This window comes from Cottoperca gobio, chromosome 17, assembly GCF_900634415.1.
Source record: "Cottoperca gobio chromosome 17, fCotGob3.1, whole genome shotgun sequence".
Taxonomy (NCBI): Eukaryota; Metazoa; Chordata; class Actinopteri; order Perciformes; family Bovichtidae; genus Cottoperca; species Cottoperca gobio.
This window is the reverse complement of record NC_041371.1, coordinates 18441019-18459383: the sequence shown is the minus strand read 5'-3', so window position 1 is coordinate 18459383 and position 18365 is coordinate 18441019. Positions and strand designations below refer to the sequence as shown.

The 18365-nt window shown below is 39.2% G+C and overlaps 3 protein-coding genes across 3 annotated transcripts in view; 1 reads left to right on the top strand and 2 right to left on the bottom strand.

The window, feature by feature from the left end:
- Nucleotides 1-1724: 1724 nt before the first annotated feature.
- On the bottom strand, nt 1725-3827 carry LOC115022737 (uncharacterized). Its single transcript, XM_029453817.1, has 10 exons — nt 3689-3827; nt 3424-3608; nt 3241-3344; nt 3076-3167; nt 2821-3001; nt 2643-2748; nt 2473-2561; nt 2185-2276; nt 1980-2092; nt 1725-1902 (listed from the first exon to the last, which is right to left on the bottom strand). Exons 1-10 carry the CDS (start codon nt 3753-3755, stop codon nt 1870-1872), a joined length of 1062 nt encoding a protein of 353 aa, XP_029309677.1. The 5' UTR covers nt 3756-3827; the 3' UTR covers nt 1725-1869.
- A 609-nt stretch (nt 3828-4436) lies between these two features.
- On the top strand, nt 4437-6185 carry nedd8l (NEDD8 ubiquitin like modifier, like). Its single transcript, XM_029453389.1, has 4 exons — nt 4437-4595; nt 5466-5513; nt 5611-5693; nt 5778-6185. Exons 1-4 carry the CDS (start codon nt 4578-4580, stop codon nt 5899-5901), a joined length of 273 nt encoding a protein of 90 aa, XP_029309249.1. The 5' UTR covers nt 4437-4577; the 3' UTR covers nt 5902-6185.
- Nucleotides 6186-6246: 61 nt separating this feature from the next.
- The window catches only part of ap1g2 (adaptor related protein complex 1 subunit gamma 2), a 23271-nt gene continuing 11152 nt past the window's right edge, over nt 6247-18365 (bottom strand). The window contains exons 14-22 of the mRNA XM_029453388.1: nt 17917-18039; nt 16501-16590; nt 14235-14362; nt 11446-11550; nt 11138-11285; nt 10416-10578; nt 8936-9087; nt 8490-8588; nt 6247-7633 (exon numbers count right to left, since the gene is read on the bottom strand). Of these exons, the coding sequence (XP_029309248.1) occupies nt 7526-7633; nt 8490-8588; nt 8936-9087; nt 10416-10578; nt 11138-11285; nt 11446-11550; nt 14235-14362; nt 16501-16590; nt 17917-18039 (1116 nt within the window). The 3' untranslated portion in view covers nt 6247-7525. The remainder of the gene's footprint in view (nt 7634-8489; nt 8589-8935; nt 9088-10415; nt 10579-11137; nt 11286-11445; nt 11551-14234; nt 14363-16500; nt 16591-17916; nt 18040-18365) is intronic.

The window sequence follows — 18365 nt, the reverse complement described above, 5'->3', positions numbered from 1 at the left end:
GACAATAAATCTATACTGTTATTCAAGCAGCACACTGACTACTTTAAGTTATATCAAAGTTTCAGTAGGATAATGTTATCCCCTGAAAGGATATAACAGAATATTTGCAAAAATCTAAAGGGTGTACTCACTTTTGAGATATACTGTAATAGAGACAGGTTGATCATATTTAATAACGAGGTGTTAATTAAGGGTAAAACTTCTTTAAACAGTTTAGTTGGAATCAGGTCTAAAAGACAGGTTGATGGCTTAGACGATGAGATTGTTGAAGTTAGTTGGTTAAGGTTGATTTGAGTAAAACAGTCTAGATATATTTCAGGAGTTACAGATGTTTTTGAAATTCCAGAGGTTGAAGTTAAGTCATTACCAATTGAGGGCAGGAGGAGATTAATTTTGTCTCTAATAATTATAATTTTATCGTTAAAGAAGCTCATGAAGCCGTCACTACTGAGAGATATAGGAATAGAAGGCTATTAAGGAAGAGTAATAAGCTGCTCTGGCATTACAGAGAGCCTTCTTATACTTTTTAAGATGCTCTAACCAGACTAAACGAGATTCTTCCAATTTAGTGGAACGCCATTTACTTTCAAGATTTCTCAACTTTTGTCTTAGTTTGCAGATTTGTAAATTAAGCCATGGAGCTTTCTTTTTCTGTTTTCTGATCTTCTTTAGAGGAGCGACAGAGTCGAGTGTTATTCGCAGTAAGGCTGCAGCGCTATCAACAAGATGATTAATTTGGGAGGGACTAAAGTTAGCATTGGAGTCCTCTGTTATATTGATATTGATTCCTGGTATTGAATTAAGTGCTGATGGAATCACTTCCTTAAATTTAGTCACAGCACTTTCAGATAGACATTGAGCGTAGGATATTTTGCCTACTGGCTTGTAGTCCAGTAACAGGACTTCAAAAGTTATTAAAAAATGGTCTGATAAGAGGATTATGTGGACACTGATAAACTTTCAACACCATATCCCAGAACAAGGTCCAGAGTGTGGTTTAAACAGTGAGTGGGTTCATGTACATTTTGACTGAACCCAATTGAATCTAATAGAGATAAATGCTTTATTAAGGCTGTCACTATCAACATGAATAAAGTCACCTACAATAATTACTTTGTTTTAAGGACTAAACTTGATAAAAATTGAGAATTCAGATAGAAATTCAGAATACGGACCAGGAGGGCGATACACAGTAACAAATAAAACTGCCTTTGTTTTCCATGTTGGGTTTGAGAGCGTAAGAACAAGGCTTTCAAAAGAGTTATAGTTTAGGATTGATCAAGAGGTTTGAGTCAAATATGGCCGCATAGTGCGTATAAGTGTATTCAGAATTTATGTCACAATTTGCAGCGTTTGAGGTAAAATGGGATGCATTCAGGGGCTAGATCCTCACTCACGTGACTCAAAGATTGATCTGAAGGACACATTATTAGAATTGAAAAAAAATATAAAGTATAGCTTTGCAGAGACAACTAAAATGCAAAAGTTGGTTTATTAGGTGTCAATTCCCTTGAAACAGCTATATTGTAAACATCAAGTGATAAACCGGGCAATTAGTTGGCTGAACGATTGACCACATGGACATCAGGCAATAATATAGCAGATTATGGCTCAGCTCAAGAGTCATGAGACTAGGATTTAAATACAAACGCTGGATACAAGTTAACATCTTTTCCTGGAATTGTGATGATCAAGACTTGAAAAACATAAAAGGAGAATCTCAATTGAGTTTACACCAAGTTTATTTGTTCAGAGGGTTTAAGATGGATGTACGACATTAGACAAATTAAATCTACAAACTGAGATCATGTAAAAATCGTAGGTAAGGAGGCTGCGGTAGTCTTTTAAAGGCCCCTCTGTTGTGCAGGATCATGGAGTCTCAATCTGCGAAGACTGAGCTTCCTGTTGAGAAAATGTTGACAACTTTTACTTTTGTCTTTTAAGACAAAGACTTTAAACTAAAATGCTCATCATTACACCTGAGAGTCAGCTCCAGTAACAGATATCTCCGATGCATTGTGGGCATTTGGGTGAGTCGAATCCATTATGATAAGGGGTCCCAACACCGAATTGAGAGTAAAGCTGTGGGGTTCTGACAAAGAAAATAAATGACAGATTAAGTCATGCAAGTAAAAGCACAATCTAAGAAATAAAAAAACACCCAAATTAGAACAAAAGTGATACCCAGTTCTACTCCTCTTTTGGAGCGGGACAGGCAGGTTGAAGAACAGCAGCTGCAGATTGAGCTCTGGGAGGGGTCGTCCAGTAGTTCCCATCTGAGAAAGGAGCAATCATAGATTATTATACCAGCACAGCGGTGAAACACTTTCATAGACACAGAAATACAGAACATTTTAATGAGTTAGATGAGATTATCCGCCTTCTTCTAGTTGCATTGTTATTTGTTTTATGTTAAACTAGCTTCCTCCTGGTAAACATACGTCCCAAAATATTAAACCCTTAATCTGTCACCTCTCATTTTCCATTATGTAGTGGCAGGCTTTCTTGCTTTCAGCAAGAACTTCAGGATCCCATGCAACCAGTTTACAGTGAATGTATACCTGGGGAGCACATGAAACTTTGTCAGAATTGGTTGTTGGGCACAAATTGTTCCTGAGAGCAGTTTCCATTTATCTTCTCACCTCCTCTCCGAGACCAAACTTGAAGGACTGCAGGTAGAGGACGATTGAAGAAGAGTGGTACCGAGGGAGGAACAAAGAGCGCCCCTTCGTGCTTTCCAAAAGACACCTTAAAAGAAATTCACATAAGCAATAAGACTTTAATTCCAGAAACAATCGAAAGTCAGTGTCTGAATCTTACCCCTTATTGCCAATGATGGGGTAAACCTGGCTGCTGGGCTGCAGCTCTTGCGTAGTGGCTGCCACACATTCCTCTATGAGCAGCAGCAAGGGCTGATGGGACCTCTGTTCGACTGCCGCCCATATTGGCATGAACGAGCCAAGGGGAATGACATTTGTCTTTGCTACACCGGTTAATTGATCTGTTTGGGGAAAGTAAAGAATGCTTAGCATGAGTCTTTGAGTAAGTTGTATCCGGTAGTGTGTGTGAACTCACCATTGAGGAGTGCCATGTGGAACTCTAGCCCGCCTCTGCCTTCCGAAATACCAGACCCAGGGTTCAGGAAAGAAGGAACCCACCCCACAGGTCTGAAACATAATGGAATCATTCATCTCATAGTTCAGCGTCAAACTGGAATTTCATTCGAAAAGATACACCTACCTTTTATAAACACACTCAATGGGGTACACAAAAGTAGCAGGTTTTGACTTCTGGTGTGGCCTGAAAGTTAGTTCATTTCGGTAGATGAGATGTTTCCCTTTCGTCTGTAGAAAGAAAACAGCTTAGTACACTCACTAAAAAAGAGGCCAGAAAGGTATTTTAGTTAAATAGCATTGACATTACCACTCTCTTAAATTTGCAGTCAGTATAGTGGTAGTTGAACTGTGCTGCTCCTTCTCCGCTGGGAAGAACAGTCAACTGAGAGGCCATGCAGTTTCCAAGGAAGAGCCGAGAGGCATGTGGCACCAACTCCGCACTGATCTTCCATGTGATCTTTATTGAGCCTTTCCCACAGACTACTTTGATATCTGCAAATAAATAATCATGATGTCACTGCTCATCCAACACTTTAAAATATGACATTTCTACATACAAGTGCAAAAAATACCTGCATAAGCAACCGCCATTGCACAAATAGCCAGGATTGCCACACAGCGGTTGCGTTGAGTCACCATGACTGAATGATCTAAATTCCAATGGCTGTTTCACTATTTGTAGCCTTCCCATCTAATTAGCTGAACGATCAACATCTGTGTGAGAGCATGGCAGCATTTGCTCATTGTCTACTAATACGGGGGCGTTTTTATACTTACTCACAATTTCATATATAGTGTAGGGTGTTCCTTTTGACAATTTGTGTTGGAACGTAACCAAGTACATTTATTCAAGTACTGGACTTAAGTAGAATTTTGATTTATCTGTGTACTTTTCTGCATTTCAGAGGCAAATGTTGAATTTTATTTTTTAATCTACTGCATTTATTTGACAGCTACATAGTCATTTTTTTTTAAGAATAATATTTTACATACCAAACATGATCTATTAATAAAATACAATAATTCAGATGAAACCAATCAACAGAAAGTTATATTGGTAAAAAAGTAGCTCGACCTCGACCAGCTACAATATTAAAGTGCTTACATGTTGTTGTCTGTAATATTGATCCAAATGTAATTTATTTTACTCATGACATACTTTTACTTGAGTGAAAGTCTCCTTTGACTTTTAATGGAGTGTTTTTTTGCAACCTGATATTGTAACATTTATTTTAAGTAAAAACCTCTAAATATTAATGTCCATAATATGAATACTATTACTTTTTCAGAGCGGAACCACTTTTCCGTCTTCTTTGACGCCATCACATCCGGAGCATTTAGCTTTGTACACAGGAAGTAAATTCAAGTCAGCCAAGTAGGTTGTAATTCACTGGTATATCAAGTGTTTTGGTTAGAAAACAGTTCATATTATTTCAAATTGTAGTATATTGTTTATTCAAGATGCTGATCAAAGTAAAGGTAAGACCATTGTTTTATCTACGCTTACACTTCTTCGCTGGCTCGGAGCTGCTGTTGTTGGGTAGCCCGCTAACATCATTGACTGTCCGTAAATTTATTTTTGGGCCGGAGGGCAGTCGTTTTTTATATGTAAATGTTCATATCTCATTTTATGCTAAACAAGTTTGATTTTTAGCCTGAGTTTTGGTTTAATATTAAGAAGAGCTAGTAACATGCTGCTATTTGAGTAACATTAATACCCGTCGCCATTCAGTAGCTTTGTTATTTGATAGCTTGCTAACTTAAATGCAACCACCAAAGCAGTTCAGCCAATTCCTTGGCCGGTGTCACAACACAATGTGTGACCCTAAGACTATGTGAGCTGGAGGACTAAAAGATGAGTTCATGCCCTATAGATAATAACTTTACAACTGGCCACCAGTTTCTGTTAATACTAGATATGTTAACATAATCTAGGCCTAATAGTTGAACGGAAAATAGAAAATAAATAATGGAACAATCATTTAAGGTGATTATTAGGCAAAATGCCACACATACTCTGGATCCTTGGTCGGTCAAAACCAGACGTTTGAAGACGTCACTTTGGACGTCATTAGTTGCAGCCCTAGCTATCAGTTATCCCGATCTAAATATCCCAGCTGGCACCCCTTTTGCTTAAAACTGTCAAAATGCAATGTGTGGACATGTTGAAAACATTTGCACTCGCTGAAATTCCTGATCACAAAATCTGAGAAATGTGTGCAAACGTCTGAGATGTTTCTTCTCCCTGTTAATTATGCCTTGTTAATTGAAAAGTTATGTTGCAGACTATGTGAAATATTCAGAAACCAAAGCTTGTTTTGATGTGATCATGTTAACATTACCTTTCAGACTCTCACCGGAAAAGAAATAGAGATCGACATAGAGCCCACAGACAAGGTGAAATATATCTCTGACATGGAAAGATGTCACGCTAACCTGTATACTGTCAAGGCACCATATCATTTCTTAATGTCTTGTTTTTGTGTAATTAAAGGTGGAGCGAATTAAAGAAAGGGTGGAAGAGAAAGAAGGGATCCCCCCGCAGCAACAGAGACTCATCTACAGCGGAAAACAGATGTGAGTGCTTCCTTCGTGAACTAGAACTTTGAGATGCTCTTGTTTCTTCTCTAAACCATTTTGTGCTCTCTCGCGTATTCCCAGGAATGATGAGAAGACAGCTGCAGACTACAAGATCCAGGGAGGCTCAGTGCTCCATCTTGTGTTGGCGCTAAGAGGCGGCTCAACGCTCCACAGGCCCTACACACAACTCTCCTCCTTGTCATGAGTCGCTGTTGTCATGGGGCCGGCTGAGTGCCAACGCTTTAGGTGTCCGTCAACGTCTAACCAAGTTTCAGCACAGATCTGAAATCCTACGCTCCCGGGCCGACGCATACAAAAAAAATCAACCAACAGCAACAAAAGAGAAAAAAAGGACGTTCTAATTCCTTTGTAGATGTTTTTTTTTGGAAACCCACATTGGCTTTTTGAGTTTGCAGGCACCCCATGCAGTACTAAAGACAGTTTGAAAACACTGTGGTCTTTTTGCTTGTGAATAAATGCTGAAGTTGATTTTTAAGCGTCATCCTCTAATACACACACACTGAGCACAGACACCAAGACAAGTCGCTGCTGAGGATTCTGAAAACTGATTTTTTATTAGAAAATGACGTGAAACAGAAGATTTAAAGACCGTTTACCAGCAATTAACAGAATACTCATCCTGGTCTTTTCTTTAGAGCTTTTAGTTAAGGTAGTGATCTGAAACAGTCTGGTAGGGTTTGCACTGAAATCCATTTAGAGCACCATTGGTGACATCCAGTTTGCAGAGTGTTATTTTTCAAATTACATCAAATTACTGAGGCGCAACACTCGTGTGTTTTACAGCACACAGTTTTGTCCTTCTACAACAAAGGGTTGCATTTAAGATTTTCCAAAGACTTAAAACTCTTGTGCTCATACTTAAAATCTGAAATATACATCTTGTAGACAGTATCATGCCCATTCTTCTCTTATCACTGTACACAGTCTTCAGATAATAAAATAACTCAGGAGCCTCTGTAAACAATAGACAAGGAGATACTGGTCAGGAAAAGCATGCTTGAGTTAAAAGGACTACACCACTCACATTTAAAACCATTTCTCGGCCACCTAAAAATCAAATATTAAATGCATTACTTTTGTACATGAGAAAACCTCAGTTCTTGAGGGGATGAAAGGCACAGGAGAATTAATTAAGAGGAGGATACTCTGATTCAACGAGCTGAATGAGGCATTAAAAATATTACACACTTCAAATCGGTAATTTACGTACCTGTGTTTCCCAGTAAAATCAAGTGTACTGGATAAGAGCATTTTAAAATAGTGCGCCATTAGTAAATGTTACAACAAAGTTAAGATGGTAAAGGCAAATACTTTATAAAGGAAATCACTTCAAAGGGAATAAACGCGAGGACAATTGATCTAGTGTTGCATACTGACTGACAGGAGCTACAGGAAAGTACATATTTATGGAGTGAAACAACTTCAATCAGCTTAAAAAAAAACAACCCCTGAATGGAACAGTTGCAAAACATCGCAGAAAAACTACTCATATTTTAATATTTCCATATTATACGGGCATATTCCAAAGATTGTGCCATATTAAATAATGCCATCGGTCACATTAACGCTTGGATTCCAGAGGAGGGGGAAACTATGAGAGTTCATGAATGAGGCTGCGGTTTCCTGTGAAAGAACTGTGTTCTTCAGCTGTAAAAACACCAACAAAATCAGGGATTTCAGAAACAGCAGCTTTGGACGGCGATGTAGAGGGTGTGACGGCAAAAAAAATAAAATAAACTTCCGTCAGTGAGGGCCTGCTGACTCATCCACAGACTGTTGTCGTAGTCCTGTTTGCAGAATGGCCGCTGTCAGTGGCCGGCAGCATTGAGTCCAGGGAAGGAGTCGATCTGGACTGTGTCCTGAAAGGCTGATCCTTGGCTGCTGTAAGATATGCGGACCCTCATTTTCAGGTTCACCTGGAGGAGGAGGAGGAGGAAGGATTTAATTGTGTGATGCAGCTTCAACTGGCTCTGCTTCAACTGGGATGGGAGTAACAAAACAAGATTTGCAACTGCCACATGGCGCACACACACACACACACGGCAATTATTTTGTTCTTGCCAAATACAACAACAGGTTTGTGGGAGTTATGTGAACATTCGGAGATAAAGTGTGAAGATTCAGTCTAATGTTCACTACAGGAACTTTGATTTTCAGGGGGTTGTTTTCTCTCTTGCTTATTAATAGAAATGTTCCAATACCATTTTTTCCTTCCCGATACCGGAATAGGGATGGGTCATGATTTTCAAGTTTTTGTCATTAAATTAAAATCAAAAGGTTTATGAGACTGCTTGTCTTAAAAAATATATTTTCTGGTATATTTGGAATTTAAAAAGGTACGGTTACTACCAGGAGTGGCCCGTTCAGTTTGGCTCTTTTCCGTGGGCGCAGGTGTGTGTACGTGTGTGGCGCGCCGCCTGCCCCCGACGTAGTTTCAGACAAAAACTAAATAAAGTTCACCAAAACTGTCTTGGTTCGTCTTTCCACTGTTTTCATTTGGTCAAAATAAACACTTATATGTGAAAATGTGTCGCTCTACACACTGTTTTTCCAGCACAGTTCGGTTAGCTACATTTGTTGTTCCTGTGTAGCCTAAATCAGCTGATAAATTATACTGTTATATCACACACTCGCCGATAGTGCTATCGGTATCTACTGATAAAGCTTGATCACACTCCTGATTGACCCGACTTTGCTCTTACTGACAAATGGGAGTCATAGTTTTGTGTGTGTGTGTGTGTGTGTGTGTGTGTGTGTGTGTGTCAAACCCACCTTGTTTGGGTTGTTGAGGACTACCATCTGGGTCACCTTAGCTGTTCCTCGCGCAGGAAGAGAGTCCCCGCTAGGAGCCTTCATGTGTAACTGGACACTCTGTAGAGAGGGGGGGGGGGGGAGAGATCAAATGTAACTTTGAAGTTTAAAGCACCACAACACATGCATGTTGTTCAGGTCCATTTACTGCACTGATGCCTACCACTGAGAACATAACAGGGTCTAAAAACCTACACCCTGCAGAGACACATGTAGAGAGACAGTAGTAGTAGTAGTAGTAGTATCTGTGGATGTGATAAAAACATTTTTTTTAATGTATATTCTGCCACAAGCTGCTAAATGTTCTGGTGAAACTTGGCAGCCAAACAGCCACGGCGACTGAGAAAGCTCTTTTTGGTTTGAGCTGAGAGAACATAGTGTGTTTTATCACAGCTAGTGAGACAAACCTTGGGCACTGCAGCCTGCAGGGTGAAGCTGCTGATGTCTGAGTCAGTGGAGTTGGAGGCTGTGAGTGTGACTGTCAGGCCTGTGTCTGACTGTTTCTCACAACTCAGTGTCAGCGTCACACCCTCGTTCTCATACACCGGCACTGTGGGAGCTATGGGAAACACAGATTATAAAATAATGCGTTAGTTTAAAACCAATATATCTGTCTGTCCAAAATGTCATCACTACATCATTTTATCTTATTAGACATTTGTGGGAAAATGTCATAATTGAGGTATAAATTCCTGAGTTATGGCCAAAAACGTTGTGAGGTCACAGTGACCTTTGACCACCAAAATATAATTAGTTCGTACTTGATTCCAAGTGGAAGTTTGTGGCAAATTTGAAGAAATTCCCTCCAGATATTGTGTTCACGAGAATCGGGCGGATGGACAGACAGACAACACGCCGCTGTTACGGAGGCATAACGGTGCAGCGGCGCCTCAGGAGTGGTTGTCAACCAACAGGAAGGTCAGTGGTTCGATCCCAGCTCGGTGTTTGGTTGCATGTGATTATCGCTACTGATGAGGAGGCACCTTGTATGGCAGCCTCTGCCACCAGTGTGTGTGTGTGTGTGTGAAAGGCTGAGTGTAAAAACAGAGAACGGTGGATGCGGAATGTCGCACTTTCCAGGAGAAATGGACGAACGATTATTTATTTGTGTAAGTAGTAGTGTGCCTAGTTTGTGTGGACGCGCTTGCGGTGATGAAATAATAATACAAATTCGAGCATCATTACAGCACGAAACATGACAAACTGCACGAGCTGAAAGGACGAGTGCGTTTGGATAAAGTTATCGCTCTTCGGCGGAGTTTGGCCCAACAAGCAGCTCTCTGCAACATACAAACATGGAAAGATAGAGAGGTAGACCACCACATCAAGAACAGACTGTTCCACCACTGCTGTGCAGTTATCACTGCCATTTACAATACTCACTTTATTTTCCATCAACCACTTGGTACTTATATTATTTTTTATTCTATTTAATTATTGTGTACTGCCTTTTTACTACATTTCCCCGTTGTGGGACTAATAAAGGATTGTTTTCTGATAAAACAGAAGATACATGGATAAAAAAAGTTGCTTTTTTACACAGCATGAAAGAAAAGTGAAATGAATGGGCTGCGTCTTTAAAAAAAATTATGAGTTATGAGTATGAATAATTAGTATGGCCCTCGAAGGATGTTGTAAAAAAGAAAAAAAAAGAAAATGGCCCTTGATAGGAAAAAGGTTCCCCACCCCTGATTTAGCGTAACAAAAAAACATCAACACTCGGAGATTATCTAAAGGCCCAATCCAGAGCAGGAAACACAAGTTTCAGTCCCCTGAATTTTGCATTCTCTAGTTAATGTCCATGTTGAGTGTGTGTGTGTGTGTGTGTGTGTGTGTGTGTGTGTGTGTGTGTGTGTGTGTGTGTGTGTGTGTGTCTAAGGGTCACACCTGGTGCTAGGAGTGCAGGCTCTAACCCTCCCAGCAGATCCAGCAGGTCTCCTCCAGCAGTGCTGGCTGTGTTGATGAGCAGGCCGGGCACTGCAGGGCCTGTAGCTGGGCTGGGCTGCAGAGTCTCCTCAGAGCCTCCCAGCAGGTCCAGCAGGTCACACACCTGAGGGGAACAACAGACAGCACGTTGGAATCTTAACCTGAACACAACACATTGATCTGAATATTCAAAGCAACTTCAAAAAGGACAGCAGGGCTGCGTGGAGGTTATTTGAATACATCTTTTTCTGAACAACAAACATAGAAAAAAGAGGAAGACAGCATTGAATAGCTATAAGCTCTAATAGAGCTGCACCGAAGCTTCTAGTGAGGTTTTCAAATGAAGCTTTGAATATCTGGCAACCCTAAAACCCACTTCTTTTGTTTTGTTATTGTAGTTAGACCGCCTTGTATTACAGGTGATGAATGAACCTTCAAACTATTCAGTACAGCGCTAATAGCTATTAACATGAAACTTCAGGAATATGTAACATTAAAATATTTAGAATAAGCCCATCACATAAAAACAGATTTCCTTTTCGTTTTAAGCCTACACTTGAAAATCAATAGGACGAAAAAGAGGTCAGATACAGAGAAATTGAATTGGCAAATCTTGACAGAGGTCATCAGTCCAGTCTTCACTAAGTTGTCCTAGAACATGCATCTGTGCCGACGTAACTCACCTGGTTAGCAGGTTGCAGTGCCAACAGTGGCTCTCCCTGCTTCATTTTGGCTGGTTGGATGTCCTTAATGGCGTCCCCCATTGACTCTCCGTTGGTATGACCCGGGGAGTTCTTTTCAATCACAGGCATCCTCTCCAGCACTGCCGCCCTGCAGAGAGAGAGAGAACGTCTCAGCTCTTTATATCAATATCAACTGTAAAAATCCTGAACGCTGTAATTACAACATAGATGGGAAAAAACAGAAACATAGTATATTCAATGATTTTGTAAGGAACAGGAAAAGTTGACTTCCTCATGCTGCTCCATACCTCATGTGGTCGTATTTTTTGAACAGAGCATTGTATTCAACTGCCCTCTGCTGGAGCTCCACATCTATACAGCTGCCATAGATACTGACGATGCTTCTGATGCGACTGTCGGGGTGAAGTGAGGAAGACAAAGACAAGCAGTTGTTTAACCTTTAAAACTCTTTGTCCAATCATGTCCTAAACTTCAACTGGTACTTAAAATTTCATAACATCTATCAAAGTGTTTTAGTGAGCAGAAGCGCTGTGGCAAAATTCATATCACTCCTTTTATGTTGATGAATTGCTAATTCTTAAAGTTGATTTAGTTTTTTAGCCTTCACTAAAAATGTGCTGCTATGTTGTAGCACTCATGTGCAGGTCGACAGTGTTTGGGAATGTCAGAGCGTGGGGTTTTTGTTCCTTAATAAATGTTTTTTTCTCAACACATGGCAAAGTGACCATAAACTCACTGGTTGTGAGTAACTAACTATAAACACTTTGTTGTGTGTGTGTGTCCTACTAACTATAAACACTTTGTTGTGTGTGTGTGTCCTACTAACTATAAAGAGTTTGCTGTGTGTGTGTGTATCCTACTAACTATAAACAGTTTGCTGTGTGTGTGTATCCTACTAACTATAAACAGTTTGTTGTGTGTGTGTGTATCCTACTAACTATAAACAGTTTGTTGTGTGTGTGTGTATCCTACTAACTATAAACAGTTTGCTGTGTGTGTGTGTATCCTACTAACTATAAACAGTTTGTTGTGTGTGTGTGTATCCTACTAACTATAAACAGTTTGCTGTGTGTGTGTGTATCCTACTAACTATAAACAGTTTGTTGTGTGTGTGTATCCTACTAACTATAAACAGTTTGCTGTGTGTGTGTATCCTACTAACTATAAACAGTTTGTTGTGTGTGTGTATCCTACTAACTATAAACAGTTTGTTGTGTGTGTGTATCCTACTAACTATAAACAGTTTGCTGTGTGTGTGTGTATCCTGCTAACTATAAACAGTTTGTTGTGTGTGTGTGTATCCTACTAACTATAAACAGTTTGTTGTGTGTGTGTGTGTATCCTACTAACTATAAACAGTTTGCTGTGTGTGTGTATCCTACTAACTATAAACAGTTTGTTGTGTGTGTGTGTGTATCCTACTAACTATAAACAGTTTGTTGTGTGTGTGTATCCTACTAACTATAAACAGTTTGTTGTGTGTGTGTGTATCCTACTAACTATAAACAGTTTGCTGTGTGTGTGTATCCTACTAACTATAAACAGTTTGCTGTGTGTGTGTGTATCCTACTAACTATAAACAGTTTGTTGTGTGTGTGTATCCTACTAACTATAAACAGTTTGTTGTGTGTGTGTGTATCCTACTAACTATAAACAGTTTGCTGTGTGTGTGTATCCTACTAACTATAAACAGTTTGTTGTGTGTGTGTGTATCCTACTAACTATAAACAGTTTGTTGTGTGTGTGTGTATCCTACTAACTATAAACAGTTTGCTGTGTGTGTGTATCCTACTAACTATAAACAGTTTGTTGTGTGTGTGTATCCTACTAACTATAAACAGTTTGTTGTGTGTGTGTATCCTACTAACTATAAACAGTTTGCTGTGTGTGTGTATCCTACTAACTATAAACAGTTTGCTGTGTGTGTGTGTTCTACTAACTATAAACACTTTGTTGTGCGTGTGTATCCTACTAACTATAAACACTTTGTTGTGTGTGTGTGTATCCTACTAACTATAAACAGTTTGCTGTGTGTGTGTGTTCTACTAACTATAAACACTTTGTTGTGCGTGTGTATCCTACTAACTATAAACAGTTTGCTGTGTGTGTGTGTTCTACTAACTATAAACACTTTGTTGTGCGTGTGTATCCTACTAACTATAAACAGTTTGCTGTGTGTGTGTATCCTACTAACTATAAACAGTTTGTTGTGTGTGTGTATCCTACTAACTATAAACACTTTGTTTTGTTGTGTGTGTGTATCCTACTAACTATAAACAGTTTGCTGTGTGTGTGTATCCTACTAACTATAAACACTTTGTTGTGTGTGTGTCCTACTAACTATAAACAGTTTGTTGTGTGTGTGTATCCTACTAACTATAAACACTTTGTTGTGTGTGTGTATCCTACTAACTATAAACAGTTTGCTGTGTGTGTGTGTATCCTACTAACTATAAACAGTTTGCTGTGTGTGTGTGTATCCTACTAACTATAAACAGTTTGCTGTGTGTGTGTATCCTACTAACTATAAACACTTTGTTGTGTGTGTGTATCCTACTAACTATAAACAGTTTGCTGTGTGTGTGTGTATCCTACTAACTATAAACAGTTTGTTGTGTGTGTGTGTGTATCCTACTAACTATAAACACTTTGTTGTGTGTGTGTATCCTACTAACTATAAACAGTTTGTTGTGTGTGTGTGTCCTACTAACTATAAACAGTTTGTTGTGTGTGTGTATCCTACTAACTATAAACAGTTTGCTGTGTGTGTGTGTCCTACTAACTATAAACAGTTTGTTGTGTGTGTGTATCCTACTAACTATAAACAGTTTGTTGTGTGTGTGTATCCTACTAACTATAAACAGTTTGTTGTGTGTGTGTGTATCCTACTAACTATAAACAGTTTGCTGTGTGTGTGTATCCTACTAACTATAAACACTTTGTTGTGTGTGTGTATCCTACTAACTATAAACACTTTGTTGTGTGTGTGTATCCTACTAACTATAAACACTTTGTTGTGTGTGTGTATCCTACTAACTATAAACACTTTGCTGTGTGTGACAGAAGTGTCTCTTACTCCACATTCTCCGTGATGCGTGTGCTCAGTTTCATGGTGGCGGTGAGAGCAAAGCCTCTGGTTGCCGGGGACGACATGTGGGACTGCAGAACCGTTTCCAAGGCATCCAGGACGTCGTCCTCTGTGACCTGATTGAGACACGTGTCAAAACAGGGTCTGAGTCTGACATTTCATTTATAATACTGAAACGAGGGATAGAAATGACACATTCTGGCTTCTAGTATTCAATAAGCTGATAATCACATTTACTGAACGATAAAGACACCGTTGAGTTGAGGTTTGGGGACTGAGAGGACCTGAGAATGAATTTGGACTTTTGTATTGGGTACATTTCCAGGGACTGACACCATATTTTAATTTCCTATTAAGCAAATGTCAAATGATAAATTAATGACTCAGCTTTGCGATCACCGTATGTACCGTTGGACTGCCCACCTTAGGGAGCTGGACTTATGTACTCTTTAATGATTTATACATTAGTTTTGGAAACCGGTTTTAGTTTTAGTTTTTTCACGCACGTGTTGCTGAAGTCAATGCAATGTGTACTAAATTCTTAAAGGAATACTTCACCCACAGAATGACCTTTTGTATATCACTCAACCCGTGTGACCATGAATTTGTGAAGAAAACTCAGGCTTGGAGATCATGTGTTAGAGAAGCATGATGCCCACTTTGGAGTTCCACAAGGGAGCTGCCTCGGTCCATTACTGTTCTCCCTATACATGCTATCACTGGGGGACATCATTAGAGAACACAACGTGCGCTTCCATAGCTACTTGGATGACACACAGCTGTACATCTCTGCTATGTGCCCCCAAGAACATTACGATCATCCACTACTGGTTTATTAAATGTTCCCAGAAACATCCAAAAGAAAAATCGGGGATGCAACCTTTATCAATTATGCACCAAAGCTATGGAACACTTTACCTGCAGACATTAGGGAGGCAAGCTCTCTCAGTATCTTCAAAAGTAAGCTAAAAACATATCTCTTTACTTTAGCCTTTTAATGGTGATATTTTATATCTCTTTACCATAAAGCGGTTTAGCTTAATTTGTGGATTTTGTGTTGTTTGCTTCTTGATGGACCTGCTTGGCGTTGATGAAAAAATCAAGTGAAGAAATGGTTTTATCATCATTTAAAGTAAGGAAAGGAGAAGGGGAAGCAAGGGTGGATATTTGACAGAGATGTTTCATACTTCTCGCAGCAGAGAAGACGAGTAGTCAGATATTGCCTTAGACTGAAAAGGTTAAACCAGCGTGTTTAATAACGGTTTTATCTGGATTTTACCATAAACGAAATCTGGGACTCACAGTGACGATTGTGTTTTAACTTACTTTGTACAACGGGGACAAAGGGAAGTAAAGTATCGACCAGAGAAGTCTAAAAGTTTAACACAACTCTAACAATTGGGGAAACCATAACGCGTCTATCTGCTATTTTAATTCAGCTATTATTATACAATTTTAATTCTTCTATATTATATTATTTTAATTCTGCTATTTTATACTATTTTAATTTGGCTATTTTTATAATGGTACTTCAGACTAATTTACATCTACACTGTGATTATTGTACTTTTTGTATTTTTGCCAATATTTTACTATTTTAAGCACTGCCCGTATAAACTAAAACTAAATAAAGCCTTTTAAATAGTACGGTTTTAGTGATAACGCATGTGTTTGTGAAGTAGTGAGCATAAGACTGGATGAATTATTCTTGCATTATACTGCAGGAGTTGTGAGAGTTTGTGACCGCTTGTTTTGATAAAGCTATGCTGTTGTTAAACGCGGCCTCATTTACTTTAACTTGATTCTTTGTTAACCATGGTGACATGCGAGAAAAACTAAACTTTACTTCGAGAATTCAAGGTGACGCTGAGTGAGTGATATACAAATGGTCACTTTGTGGGTGAAGTATTCCTTTAATCAAATGTGCGATTGCTTTTTCCTCATATTTCCTGATCAAGAAATATGAGTTGCTGTAGCTGAGCTATTACTTCTGATGCCTACTATATATATATATATATATATATATATATATATATATATATATATATATATATATATATATATATATATATATATATATATATAAAAAATATACAATAATATATAATAAATAACTACTCAGATCCCCTTTTATTTCCAATGCATTGTGGAAGAAAATGTCAAATGCTTCTGTGTTCTATCTTAGCAATAGGTTGAATCATTACTTCTAATTATATTTAATTGTGTTTTAAAACTGTGTTGGTGCTGCGTGCACCTGAACAGGCTCGGTCTCCTGACACTCTCCTCTCAGCAGCAGGTCTCCATACTCTCCTATACACCAGCACGCCACCTGCACCAGGGATTGCTGCACACACAAATGTTACACTCTCACAACTGCGTAACCACAATCAAATATAATCATAGAGAAATACATTTGCGGCTGTTTAGTTTTTTTAATTGGAGACTGGCTTGCTGGTCAGCACAGCAGGTTGAACAGCCACTTGTAGCCACTTTTTCCTAGATTCATTGGAAGTTAATGTGCTGGAAGATGGGCGACTGCACCACACTGCAGATGAGTACATGGCTGCTCATCATCTCACTCGGTTCCAAAAATAAACTTGGTTGCATCAGCCAATTTTAAAATGAAAGCCAAGCTATTCTCACTGCCATGGAACTAAACCAGCTTCATCTGGTTCAACACTGACACAGGATCTGTCTTCTAATGAACATATCTTAAATGTTCTCATTGTGTTGTACTGCTCAGTTATCTTAAATTGAAATTACATGCTTGTTCTCTGATATATGGTATGCAAAACGATGAGCATGAAATGTTTGAGTTAAGTTTCAAATGTTGCTGCTCTGATCTCAGGCTGGTTTTGAATATGGATAATATAGTCCTGTCTTTTTAGACAAAAGATCATCTTTAGGATCTACGATGGTTGGAGTGGACCTACTGTATATGTCTGCTTTGCTCAGTATGTGTGAGAGTGTGTGCAGAATGGATGTAGGCCCTGACCTAGCGGACCATAAGTCTTCTCTTTATTGTATTTGAAGTCTTTGTCAAAGCCTATGATTAAATAGTTTTATCCTGACACCTCGTTGCAAGGGTTCGGTCCTTAACATTTAAGTATTGTTGATAGCTTTTCTTTTCTGAACTGTAAAGTTGGTAAGCAAGGTAAGGTGTGGTTATTTAGCTTTTTAAATGTATTAGTTCATGCTACTGTAGTAGTCTTCCTATGATGAATGTAATTTAGAGCCATGATCAGGCCCAACCCGACACAAACCTGCATTGCTTCTGACCAAGCCTTCTCCTATTGAATGTTCTGCACCGCCCACAAACGGTCATATCTCAAACTGTAAAAGGTCGGCATTTAAATAAATAAATGAATAAAAACACACACACGGAAATTGGCACAATCTCGAATCGATTCAAGACCAAGGTCATTTTGAAGAATTACTGACCCGGCGAGTAAAGGCAAAGAACCAAAGCTGTAATCTAATGATGTTTTATCAATATAGTTTGATAAAAGGATCAACGTGGAGCCAGAGACAGATTGGTTGTCTAGGTTCACAGAATGAGTAAGCTGACCAACAAGACAACCTGCCTAAAACTTTGAAGTGCTCCTTTAAGAGCAGGTAACGTGCGCACACACACACACACACACACGCACACACACACACACACACACACCGTAGAGATGTCAGTGAGCAGAGCCCGGTAGAGCTTGTGGACAGTATAGCAGTGCAGCTCGGAGGCGTTGGTGATGAGCTGGATCAGGTTGGGCACCGTCTCATCTCTCACGTCGCCCCCTGCCTGGCAGAGTGGAAATCAGAGTAAAAACACGCACATACACACACAAACTCCATTAGCAAGACAGCTGGCCCAAGTATTTGGGTCACCGTACATTTCCTCCCAGACACAATGACCTCACTTGGGGGAAGCTTTCATCACAGTTCACACACATTATAAAAGGACATTTATTGATATGGATTAAGCTTTAAAATTATGCCACAGCTCCAACATAACCCTTTCTACACACTTCCTCCTTATTGTACGCTCCATCCGTTTGAGAGAACAGGGCAAAGGATTAGGTAGGCATTAGCTTTGCTAATCATGTGGATTTCATTTATTCCCTTTCT